Source organism: Oreochromis niloticus, linkage group LG7, assembly GCF_001858045.2.
Source record: "Oreochromis niloticus isolate F11D_XX linkage group LG7, O_niloticus_UMD_NMBU, whole genome shotgun sequence".
NCBI classification, from domain to species: domain Eukaryota; kingdom Metazoa; phylum Chordata; class Actinopteri; order Cichliformes; family Cichlidae; genus Oreochromis; species Oreochromis niloticus.
The window spans coordinates 4,339,795-4,352,979 of NC_031972.2; the positions used below are offsets into that span (position 1 = coordinate 4,339,795).

The 13,185-nt window shown below is 38.7% G+C and overlaps 1 protein-coding gene across 1 annotated transcript; it reads left to right on the top strand.

The window, feature by feature from the left end:
- Positions 1-4,899: 4,899 nt before the first annotated feature.
- LOC102080210 (olfactomedin) lies at positions 4,900-10,977 on the top strand. Its single transcript, XM_025909180.1, has 7 exons — positions 4,900-4,924; positions 5,062-5,309; positions 5,487-5,543; positions 8,015-8,173; positions 8,743-8,955; positions 9,082-9,214; positions 10,115-10,977. The coding sequence occupies exons 1-7, from the start codon at positions 4,900-4,902 to the stop codon at positions 10,975-10,977; spliced, it is 1,698 nt and encodes a 565-aa protein (XP_025764965.1).
- The last annotated feature ends 2,208 nt before the right edge of the window (positions 10,978-13,185 follow it).

Genomic DNA, 13,185 nt, shown 5'->3' on the forward strand with positions numbered 1-13,185 from the left:
TCTGATTTGGATTACAGCAACACAGAGAATTTGCATCTAATCACGGGAAATGACAGTAAAAGCATCTTCAGCTATACAAAATAAATATCTCACATTTAGTAAAGTACCAAATAAGAATTAAAGTACTGAAACCTAAAACTCTGTTAAAAAAAAAAACTTGTGACATTGTGAATCTAATGCTGAAATTGAGAAATGTATATAAAATATATACTCAAAACAAAAAACAAAACAAAACAGATGTCACTGTTTTTACAATTTTTTAAACTACAAACTCTTTTTAAGAAAAATTGTTATTCTTTTTTTTTTTTTTATTATTTCAACTCATCAGCACTAGCAGTAGGAGGGCATGCAAATTTTATCAATTTAATCAATAATGTGAATTATCAAAGGCTGTGATAGTAAAAATTTGGAAACTACCACACAAAAATACACTGTATATATATCATATCCTACATGTGGTAAAGTTTATGCTAAATAATACAATATCATAATGTTGCCTCTGAGTCACTGTTAAACCCATGATCTATATCTGGTGATGGAAGATGCAAAACCAATTCAAAATCTGAGAACAGTCACTAATACATCTATTTTAAAAATGTTTTTCATGAAATTCCTTCAGGAACAGAAAGTGACCATTTTGCATGAAATGCAAAAACAGCCACAAAGTAGCCACAATGTGTATTTAATTTTGGGCTCTGTTATTCATGCAGTGTGTTCGCCACTACCGCATTTTGGTGCACAGTAAGCTGTTTTAACTGTATCACATGTAAATGTACAGTCTAGTGCAGACAAGCTCGTCTCAGACAAGCCCACACACTGGGACAATCCCTGTCCTATCTAGGACACATAAGGTCTCTCTTTTAGTGCTTGTGTTTGAACATAAAGCCATTAACATGAAGAAGAGCTGGAAACCAGCCCAAAGACATTTCAAACCACCTGCCACAGCAATTCTTAGATTCTTATTAGAAACAGGTCCAGGTAGAAATCGGGCTGCAAGACTACAATACTGATATGTCTACGATGTTACATGATGAAGATCAGGCTCTGGCAGCTTTGCTGGGGTCAGCCAACACAAGCAGCTTTGTATTAGCATGTTTTCTGTGCAGATGCTTGACAAGAGCCAAAGTTGTGTTAGCAAGATAATAAAGTTGTTTCTTTTCACACAGTTTGCACTTTACTATCATGCTCTTGTTCTCTTGTGCAATAGAAAGAAAAAGTAATGTCCGCATCTTTGCTCCTTTAACCTCCTAGGACCTGGCGTCCACATATGTGGACATCACATTTTGGGTTGTCTAGACCAAAATACTAAATTTTGCTCTACAACGGCCTGATATCCACTTACGAGGACATTACACTGCCACTGTTCTATCAAAATTTAAAACCAATGTCCGCATATGTGAATCTCATTTTTCGCAGAAACAAAAATCAGGTAAAAAAAAAAAAAAAAAATTAAAAAAATTGGTAATTCTTTGCTTTTACATTGATCAGGTCCCAATCAGCCCAAATAGCAAAGACAAATTAAAAATGCATACCATGAAAGAGTTCGGGAGGTTAAAGCTGCAGATTTCGCCGCTATGTTATTCCTCTCTGCATACAAACTGAAATCAGCTGATGGTAGTGCAGGTGTGCAAGAAGAAAAAAAGCATGTTTTTTTTATTGTTTTTCATCACTCAAGGAGTAATGGAAGATGTAGGTTTTGGGAACAGAAAGTAAAAATTCTGCACTGTGCACGTAAAATAGCCACAGGGAAAAAAAAACATGTTATGTCTAATTGAACCACTTGGAACAGATTTTTAATTCTGAGGTTTTGTACTTGTGCAATGTGTTAGCTGCTACCACATTTTTGTGCATGGTAAGCTTTTTGAATTTCACTATGTTAAAACAATACAGTCTTCAGAGCTACTTGTCCTATAGTGGAAAACATAACTGATATGTTTTCCCAAAAAGTTCGAGCTATTGAATTCATTTGTAATGTACTTTTTTGGATTGATTAGATGTCCTAAATTGGATATCCTTTGTTATATTCAGCGCCTTGAGGCGAGTATTGTTGTGATTTGGCACTATGTAAATAAAATTGAATTGAATTGAACTGAATTGAATATTCGCTTACTTAATTTTTGGCAAAACTTGGAAATACAGGACCCCAGAAAAAGAACTAGAAATCAACAACTAAGAAACCCAACAGGAGGGACAACAGAACAAGAACTGTGTTCCATCTTCCTGATGCTGCTATCACTCGGTATAGCTACATTTATCACTACTACAACCGTCTTCCTCTGCTTGTCCACCACTGCTATGCTAGTTAGCCATCACCAGTTTGTTCGTCTGTAGCTGAAAGTCCCTCAGGATCTTATCTTAGTCAGTAACAACCACCATAGGGGTGTGTCCCATTTTGACCTCAGGACTTCCAGGCCATATTCAGCACAGATGTTTCTGTATACTGTGCCTGCTACTTGGTTATGGCGTTCCATGTATGCCCTGCCGGCTAGCATCTTGCACCCTGCTGTTATGTGCTGGATTGTCTCAGGGGCATCTTTGCACAGCCTGCACCTGGGGTCTTGCCTGGTGTAATCAACCCCTTCCTCTCTCTACCTGTGCTGCCATGATGAGTCCTTCTTTGCAGTCTTTCAGTATAAATTTGTCCAGCCACTAGTAGGATTTTTTTATAATCACTTCTTCTATCTGCCGGTGGTATGTGCCATGCAGGGGCCTGTCTTTCCATGAAGGTTCCTCTTCTTGCTCCTCTTCTTTCTTTGGTTTTTGCTGCCTGAGGATTATACTGAGCACAAAGTCAGACGTGACTTTCTTCCTGATGCAGTCATAGTTTTTGTTGTTTCATATTTTTGTTGCAATGTTGTAGTGTTGTAGTGCTCTCTCCTTAGTTCTGACTACCTTCCCTCTCTTGTTTACCATCAAACTCCACTTGTCCAGTCTCAATGGCATTCTGAAGATCCCAGTGGTAAGGAAGCGGTAATTGTGTCAGTGAATCAGTCAAATCCAATGTGTCTGAATGAAAGCAATTTTCCAAATAAGATTAGGCCAAAATTCCTCAACAGCAAAGAGAAAGACTCATTTCTGGCTATCGCAAACACTGGATTGCAGTTCTTGCTACCAAGGGTGGATGACTTTCTGATTTCCTATTTTTTTGTATGGTTGTCACACTTAATATTTCAGATCATCAAACAAATGTAAACATTAGGCAAAGATAACACAAGTAAAAACAAAATGCAGTTTCTAAATAAAGATGTTTACCATTAAGGGGGAAAAAATCCAAACCTACATGGCTGTGTCTGAAAAAGTAACAAATATGGCATGCAGAATTCCAAGATAAACACCTCTGCTAAGCAAAAGGAACATAAAGGCTCATCTCAGTTTTGCCTGAAAACATCTTGATGATCCTCAAGACTTTTGGGAGAATACTCTGTGGACTGATGATACAAAAACTGAAAGTTTTGCAAGGTGTATGTCCGAATACCTCTGGCGTAAAACTAACCCAGCATTTCAGAAGAGGAACATCTTGTCAGCAGTAAAATATGGTAGTGATAGTGTGATGGTCTGAGGCTGTTTTGCTTCTCAAAAAAAGTTTTGCTTCAGTTCAGTGCAAAAGTTCATCTTCATTTTTTTTCTCCAGTGTCCCTTGCAGGGCTCCGTAGTGTTTAAACAAGAGAAAAAAGTGTCAAAATTTTCATGCCTGTCTGAGAAAAGTGTAGTGAGGGGTTTTACAGCCTTAAACATCTATAATAATTGTAAAAAAATAAAGCTGGCTACTTTGCGGATTTCACCTATCACGGGTTATTTTTAGAACGTAGCTCCCGCAGTAAACAAGGGATCAATGTAATTATTTCTTTGTCACCTGATTGCTAAACAACAATTGAAAAAAATAAGAATGAACAAAAACACAAACTAAAAATTTGCCCATTTTTTGTTACTAAAACAAAACTCTTTGTTCTTGGCTCCAGACTTTGGTCCCCAAACAAAACCACTCCAATAATGTGTGATTTTAACCGAGGCTACATTCACTTCAATTCAGTTTTTGTTATACAGCAATAACTGCCTCAAGGCACTAAATATTGTAAGGTAAAGACCCTAGAAGAATGAAAAAACAGAGAAAACCCCAACAATCTGTGACTCATGAGCAAGTGCTTTGGCGACGATGGGAAGGAAAAACTCCCTTTTAACAGGAAGAAACCTCCAGCAGAACCATTCTTATGGGAGGGGCCGCCATCTAGGTTAGGGGAGGAAGACAGGACAGTGAAAAAGGTGACTGAAAATAACTGGCACTGTCTATATCGGGGTCTCAAACGTACGGCCCGCGGGCCGGATCAGGCCCGCAAACAGGTTTAATCCGGCCCGCAAGATGATTTTGTAAAGTATAAAAATGCGCTGCAATTTTTCAATAAAAAAATTTGCTGTTCCAATTGCGCCCATTGGATGGTGCAATAGCAATTGTGAGCTAATATCAGCTACATTGTTTTCTCCACGAAATTTAAACCTATGTGCTTTGGCACCCTCATTGCCACAATATGTCTCTGTCAAAAAAGAGAAACGTGGACACAGAACGCAGAGTGTTCCAAGAAAAATGGTCAGCCTCCTATTTATTCACAGAAGTGAATGGGAAAGCTGTATGTTTGGTGTGTTCATGTTGCACCATGTTGCACTGCTGAAAGTATATAACCTGCGTCGCCACTATGTGAGTCCTCGTGCCGACAAATATGACAACTTTCAAGGACAGCGGAGAAGAGAGAAGGTGAATGAAGTCTTTGTGGGTCTGAAGAAACAGCAGTCTGTGTTTACTCACAGCCGAGGCATCCGTGATGCTGCAGTGAAAGCTAGCTACCTCACTGCTAACGAAATCGCACTAGCTTCAAAACCATTTAGTGAGGGTGAATTTGTAAAAACATGTATGATGAAGGCATCGAAGATTGTATGACCTGAAAAGCGCCAGGCCTTTGCAAATATCAGCCTGACAAGAAACACAGTTGCAGACAGGATTTCCGATCTTTTAAGCGGATTTGGACAGCCAGTTGAAGCAAAAAGTAAAGTCATTTATTGTGTTTTCAGTTGCAATTGATGAAGACACGGACATTACAGATGTTGCACAACTGGCAATTTTCATCTGCGGAGTTGATGACACATTGACCGTCACCGAGGAGTTCGTGGAGTTGGTGCCCATGACAGATACAACGACAGCAGCTGATATTTTCACCGCACTCGTCAGCATGCTGGACAGGGTCGGAGTGGACTGGTCCCACACTGTCAGCCTGGCTACAGATGGTGCGCCCTCAATGATCGGTAAAAAAGCAGGCGTTGTAACAAAGTTCAGAGATAAAGTGTAATCTGCAAATGGAGGATGTGATTTTTGGACTTTTCACTGTATTTTGCACCAGGAAGCTTTGTGTTGCAAGTCATTAAAGATGGATAACGTCATGAAGGTGGTCATCCAAACTGTTAATTTCATCTGATCCAGAAACCTCAATCACCGTCAGTTTGACAGCCTTCTCAGAGAGAAAGACCACAGCTATGGCCTGCCATACCACACTGAGGTAAGATGGTTGAGCCGAGGTGCTGTGCTGAGGCGTTTCTTTGATTTATGAGAAGAAATTGAACAGTTCATGGAAGAAAATGGCAAACCAGTGTTAGAATTTCATTCCGCAGAATGGATGCAGGACCTTGCATTTATGGTGGATGTTACAGAGCACCTGAGCACCCTTGCAACAAACAGCTGCAAGACTGCAACAAAGTTGTCACGCAGTATTATGATAGCATTCGTTCTTCCAAGTTGAAGCTGTTATTGTGGGAGACGCAGCTCGCTGGTGGTGATTCAACTCACTTCCCCTGTCTGAAAAATGTGTGCGCAACCCAACGTGTGGCAGACATGAAGTGATTCAAAGATAAAATAACGGGACTTTTACGGGAGTTTGAGCAACGATTTCAGACTTTTGGTGAATCTCTCTGATCCACCCGTCAGCATCCAACTTGAAATGATAGACTTTGCAGTGTGACGGATTTGAAGGGCAAATTTGCCGCAGCTGGCTTGAACACATTTTATCAGAATCTCTTGCCAGGTTACCCCAACTTGGCAGCCCTCGCTGGTTGTGCATGTTAGGAACCACATATCTTTTTTTTCTCTGTAATGAGCATAAATAAAACAAAAATTGCACTCAAGGGTCATGCACAAGCACTTTAATCACATCCTGAAGTTGGCTGTCGCTCGGGATGTCTGATACAGTCTGCTGGTCATGTTTCAGAGTTGGATAATGCAATGGTAACCCATATGAATGACTAATACGTGCACTATTTTAAAGCTTTTCAAGGACATTCGTGCAATATTGTGGTTGTAGATCCCGTAATGGTAAAGTTTCAGGAACAGAAAGTGTCCACTTTGAGTCAGACTGATATTTTATTTTTTTAATTCTTTTTTTTATTCTGTGGTTTGTGTTATGCACACAATGTCTCACCACCTCACATTAATTGTGCATTCTAAGCTCTTTTAACTTCCTTAAATCTGCCAAGTTTCCAAATATACATTTTTGGCACATGTATACTTTTACCAACATGAAGCACATTTTTAGAAAGTAGTTCTTATTTTTCAAATGAGGTGTCATATATGCAGAGACTATGACATAAGTTTTTCCATTTGGGCATTCCAAATCAGCAAAATTCCAAACACTATACCTGTAAAAATAAGTGGGCCACTGGCAATCCACTGGAAGTTAAAAAGTTAATGTAGTGTGAGAACTGAATTTGATAAAAGCTTATCTTAGAAATATCAGGTGGTCTTAATCGATTGCATGTCTTAACACTGCACACTTCCATCAAATTAATTAAATGATAGTATATTTTGTAATATTCTGAAAAGACTGTTATTAATCCTATGAGGTCTTCTATCGATATTTAATGAGCCCAAAAACCACTATGATTACTAAGCCATACACTATATTTTCAGAGAATAGTGATCTTTTTTTCCTTTTTGAAGAAACTGAAATTGTTATAATATTGTATTGTATACTCTCTCCCTGGTTGTAAATATATAACAAGATTAAAGAATAAAACATAATAATAATAATAATATATAAAAATGGGGTTAAACTGCAGTAGTAAGTAAGGTTAGACAAGCTCAAAGCAGATGTTGCAGAAATTATAGTTTGTCTGATTTTTTACATAAAATAAATAAAAGGTAAGCTAAGAGAATATAGAATTAAGATTAGCAACTGATGGTTGTTTGCAATTTTGGCAATTCCCAGCTTCAGTTGCTGTTTAATTTATTAATGGGATCCTTTAATCCCATTAGTATCCACTTCAGTTAGTTTAGTTTAAACCACTTTAGTTAGTCAATCATAAAAATATTCACTATAAAAAAAGCTAACGACTACAAACCACAAAGGTATATATTATTTTTGAGTGTATCATTTTTAAGCAGCGTTTCAAAATTAGATTTTCATACTAACATATGATGAAAACTTAATTTCTACTGGATATAGTTGTTTTAAACATGAATTTAGCTTTAAAATCAGCCAGCAGTTCATTCCACTTATATTATATAGTTGAAAATAAATAAATGAATCAGAAATCAACGTTAAAATGAAAAAATGAAATAATCCTCTACAGAAGAATGAAAAGGGGAAATGAGAGCCAATAAATTAACAATGCATAAAGAAAGTGGGAAGGGTCTTACAAAACGCCAGTTTGATGTTCTTAGTTGTGTCATTTGTCCAAGTGGTTTTCAGGTCGTGGAGCAACTTGTCAGTGACAGGAAGCAAACCGGCAAATTCTGTGTTTGTTGTGAGTTTTTCTAAAGAAAACAGAAGAAGACTGTGTGTCTGTGTTGGTCCAGTCTCAGTTTCTCTAAAAATGCTGCAGTTGCTTCTATTGCTGCTGCTGTCATCCACAGTAAGTCACACTTCTAGTCAATAAATTTAAAAAAGTATTACATGTAGTATTTTTTGTTGTTTGTTGTTGTTTGTTTACCATGTAAATAGACTTTAAGAATGTATCCTCCTATTTGCAAAATCAGGCTGACAGCCAGAGTCAGCGAGTGTCGGGCTACAAGAAGGCAAATGCATGTGTGTGCCAGCTAAACTCCACCATGTGGGTGTTCCCTGCTCAGAAGTTTAAGTACGTGTTGGAGGAAGTTCACACCTGTGAAGAATCTCTGAATAACCTACAAGAAGAGGTAAGAACTCATGTATATGCATTATTGTACTGAAGTAAGCTCTCAGGAACTAACGTTCTACTATTTTAAAAAAACTGTAATACAAGTAAAAATAAAACATTATTTAATAAGTCATTAAATATTATTATCATAATGAATACTAAGTATGGGTATAATCAATCAATCGATATTTCATTATTTAAAGATAAACAGTGTATCAAAGTTACTTTCTTTTTTTTTTATATCATTCATATATTTTTTTATATGCCGCCTGCAAAAGATTTGTCTAGGCTTCACTGAACTTTTTTACATTTACCTCATCACTTGGGATTCAAATGTTTAAAATTATTGTTGTTATTCTTAATATTAATATACTACAAAGCTGAGGTCCATGATGTCTTATCTTTCAACAGATGGATATCTATCTATATTAGAAAATATGCACAGTATTTTATAATATAGGGTAATCACTTTTTCTTTCCCCTTGAAATAATAACTTTTAAAAATTTGGGTGTATTTTTTGCATAGCTCTTATAGAAAAAAAAGCCATGGCTTTGAACAAAGGATTTTTTTGTCTGCATTTCTTGAAGCTGTCGTTCTCCAGCCAACGTCTTCCTCTGATCCAAGATCAGTTTACTAACTTTACGGCCCGGCTGGAGCCCTACGACTACCTGCACTCCCAGGGCCTGTATACAGAACTGTCCCTGCGCCAGCTGGGCCAGGAGCTCAGCCAGTTACAGGAGGACATCGATGTGGTCCACAGCCAGCTTAACAACTCCCACACACAGAAACTCTCCAAAGAGGTAGAGCTAAAATAGCACGTGGCAGCAAAATACAACAGAAAGAAGTAATTTAATGTTATAATATGTCAGGTCTGATGTGATGTAACAGAATTATCAATAGAATAATATTATATCTGTTTCTGATAGGCTGATAGACTACATAAACATGTAAACAAGATGCAAACAATAGACACGCTTAACATGAAGACTGTGAAGGAGAAACTGCGCTACCTAAAGAATAATGTGGAGACCTGCAAGTCAATCCCCAAAGACTTCAGAGGTATGTGTGTGTGTGTGTGTGTGTGTGTGTGTGTGTGTGTGTGTGTACATGTTTAGATATCTTTGTGAGGACAGAAAATTGGCATGCTACTATATTTGTGAGGACCAACAGTCACTTACGGGGACAAAATGCCTGTTTGGGTTTGAAGGCATTTTCGATGCTTAAAATGTGATGTTAGTGTCAGAGTTACAATTAGTTTATTATTAGGTTTAGGCCAGGGGTAGGACTAACATGGAAAACTATGACAGGGGACGTGAACATGAATCAGAACAGGTGCATGCAAAAACTATGATGAGAGGCATGAACATAAACCTGAACCGAAGCTTGAAAACAATCTTGTGACTTAAATACTTGACGCCAGACAAACAGACGACCCGACACTGAACAGAGGAAGACAGAGGACTTAAATACATAGAAGGGTAATGAGGGAAGTGGAAACACCTGAGGAAACAAAGCTGACAGAAATGAACATGGGGGGGGGAACATGACACAGAGGACAGACACACAAGGGGAACCTACACAGACAAGATTACACATTTAAACAGAAAAAGACTCATAAGCAAGGAGACATGGACGATAACATATACTAGACTCAACTTCAACTAATATCAACTAATAATAACCTGAGAAATTAATATTATTTTATAAATAATCAAAAATACAAAATAATTCTAAATAATCAAAAATACAAAATAATTCAAAATGCTGGGTCACCGATACAGCCCACTGACAAAACCAGTACAGAGCCATGCCAATCTAGAAATAAAAAGCTTCCCCTTTTCAAACCAAGCACACACTCTCAGGGGATGATAAATAACTAATGATGATAAATGACAGTGATTGACTGTATCTTATATCATCATCTACTTCAAAAACCTCCTGATCTTTCTATCTTTCCAGTTCAAGACAAGCACTGCGTCAGAGGTCTGATCACCAACATCAGTGACCCTATCACTACTAAAGTCAGTCCTCATGGTAAAAGCTATGTCTCTGGTTCGTGGGGAAAACAAGCCCAGAAAGAGAGCGAGGGGCAGAAGAACAGTTACTGGGTTCAACCTCTGCTCAGCAGCCACATCTGGGGCAACACTGTGCGCCTTTACCAAACCTACGAAGACTTCATGGCCTCAACAAACCACAGAGAATTTACCTTTGCTTCATCTTACAGTCATCCCAGCACAAATGAAGGTCCGAACGCCGTCCTGTACGGTGAGGCTCTGTATTATCACTGCTACCGCTCTGCAGACGTGTGCCGGTACGACCTGGAGGCCAACGAGGTCAAACGGGTGACTCTTCCAGGCACCGGTGTGGGTTTCAACAACAAGTTCCCCTATTGTTACTACGATTGCCGGCTCAATAGTGATGTTGATGTAGAGGCAGATGAAACAGGACTGTGGGCTCTCTATGCCACTCTAGGTAACCATGGTAACCTTGTGATCAGCCGATTAGTTTGGGACAGCGAGGTGAAGAGTCTCAACGTGACACAGACGTGGGAAACGAGGCTGTTCAAGAAGGCAGCGAGCAACGCCTTCATGGTGTGCGGTGTGATGTACGCGACTCGTTACGTTAATGAGTACCGGGAGGAAGTGTTCTACGCCTTCGACACAGCCACAGGCAAAGAAGACAACTCACTAGCAATACCACTGGAGAAGGTAGCTAAAGGAGTGGCTAGTCTGAGCTACAATCCCACCAACAAGCAGATCTACATGTACAACGATGGTTACTTGCTGGCCTACCAGGCCCACTTTAGATCTGAGGCTTTGTAGCTTTTTATTGTCACATGACCAAGCCAAAAAAAAAAAAAGAGCAATGGCTGTTCTGTGCAACATCAATCTTAGCAGGTCTTGCAAATACTGAAGATATATCATGTATGTTGCATTTATTTTGCAAGAAAAAAAGCAATGTTTTAAAAAGTACAGTTTAAGGACTATTTTTGCAACATTGATGTTAGCTAGCAAGCAATACAAACACCACAGATATGTCATGTATGCTGTACAGTAACTATTTTGGGGTTACAACTCCTAATGTTACTATTACCACTGTAGGGATGGGTGTAAAATTTATTTTAGTTTGAATAATGTGATATTGATTCATTACACCATGAATCGATTTTTAAATAAAAATGTATTTTGCCCGAAACGCCAGAATCTCAGGTTAAAGCTCACAAAACTATTTCAATCATCAAACAGCTAATGAGAGCTGGTAAACGAATTTTGCAAAAAGATACACAAAGCATGGACCCCCCCCCATTCACCCCGTCGGGTGCTGAAAGGCGACACCTCACAGATTCTGAAGCTGCAGGTTTCATCACTCTCCGACCAAAATTCACTGAACCAGCAGCAAAAGAAGATCAAGACTACGCTTCACGTTTGAAAAAGATTGTCATGAATTCCATCTTACTTTTGCTTTTTTTGCTTCCACCATGATAAAAATCACACTTCATGCACAGCTCTTTTTCTCTCTGAATGTACTTCAAGACTAGTTTACCATCTGAAAATTTCTGTTTTTTGCATTATTCGCTTGCTTATTACGCACCAGTCTACCATTGTGTAAAGTGCTGCTGCCCTGTACTTTTTTCTCCAAAAATGACTTCCAAAAAGAAGGCCTAATTTCTGCTGTTCAATATCAAAGACATTTAAACTTTAAAAATTATGCGAAATTACAAAATGCTTAGCAGTGTCTCTAATAAAACCTGCTTAACTTTGTTCTGCTTCACCTCAGCAGCATCAGGTAACGTTTGTATGCTGATTCATGGTTTTCTTCAGTTTTTGATGTACTGCAAAAATTTTTAAGGTGTTTATCTGCTATAAAAAGCCAAGCCAGGAAAATCTCCTTGATATTTGTTTGTGTTTTATTCTCAGTTTCTTTGACACAAAGGCATCTGCTGTAATGCTTACACCACTGATAAGGTCTCAAAAGTGTCAGATTTGTTTTTATATATAGATATAGATATAAAATAATGGATATGTACTGATAAGATAAGATAAGATAAGATAAGACAAACCTAGTCCCACAAGTGGAAAATGTTTTGGTCATGGCAGAAAGTACAAGTTTAAGAGCAGTAAAAGTTAAGATAAACACAATAGAATAGTTTAAGATGAAATAGAATGACATATTACACAACAAGAAAAATAAATAAAAATAAAATACTATATACAATAGAATAAAGTACTATAAAATAAATAAAATGTAAAATAGAATAAAATGCTCTGTTATAGTAGGAAATAATTGCTCTTGGTAATATTACACATCAGGGAAACAGTTACAGTTGTGTATGGGATGTATGTGTGTGTCTGTCTGCACGTGTGTGGTCATCTGCGGGTCGGGTCGTTGTAGAGGCTGACATCAGTTGGGAGGAAAGTCCTCCAAAATCTCTCCATCCCACATCATGGGTGCTGCAGTCTCCCACTGAAGGAGCTGCTCAGTGCTGTCACAGTCTCATGCATGGGGTGGGAGATGTTGTCCAACAGGGATGACAGCTTAGCCGCCATTCTCCTGTCACTCACCACCTCCACTGGGTCCAGAGGGCATCCTAGAACAGAGCTGAGCCTCCGGATCAGCCTATTCAGTCTCTTCCTGTCCCCAGCAGAGATGCTGCCACCCCAGCAGACCACACCGTAAAAGATGGCTGAGGCCACCACAGAGTCATAGAAGGTCTTCAGGAGTGGGCCCTCTACTCCAAACGACCTGAGTCTCTGCAGCAGGTACAGTTTGCTCTGCCCTTTCCTGTAGATCACATGTGTTAAAGTCAAGGCCACATCCGGCCCGGCGTACATTTATATCGGGAGATCATTTTATATAGATGTACTATTATTGTTATGCATGGCCCAGCGATATAAGGCGCTAATAATATACAAACTACAGATCCCATAATGCAGCACTGCAGCCTCCTTGCTGAACGCTAGGCTAACTGGGAAGATTCCCGTGTCAATCAAGTCAAACTTCTGTTATTGCAAAGCTAGCTGTGCACAATG

Excerpts from the sequence above, each read along its gene's own strand:
- LOC102080210 (XM_025909180.1), top strand. The coding sequence starts at position 4,900 with ATGTATGATGAAGGCATCGAAGATT. Across the intron at positions 8,174-8,742 it reads TGAATAACCTACAAGAAGAG|CTGTCGTTCTCCAGCCAACG; the intron begins GTAAGAACTCAT and ends CATTTCTTGAAG. Across the intron at positions 9,215-10,114 it reads AATCCCCAAAGACTTCAGAG|TTCAAGACAAGCACTGCGTC; the intron begins GTATGTGTGTGT and ends CTATCTTTCCAG.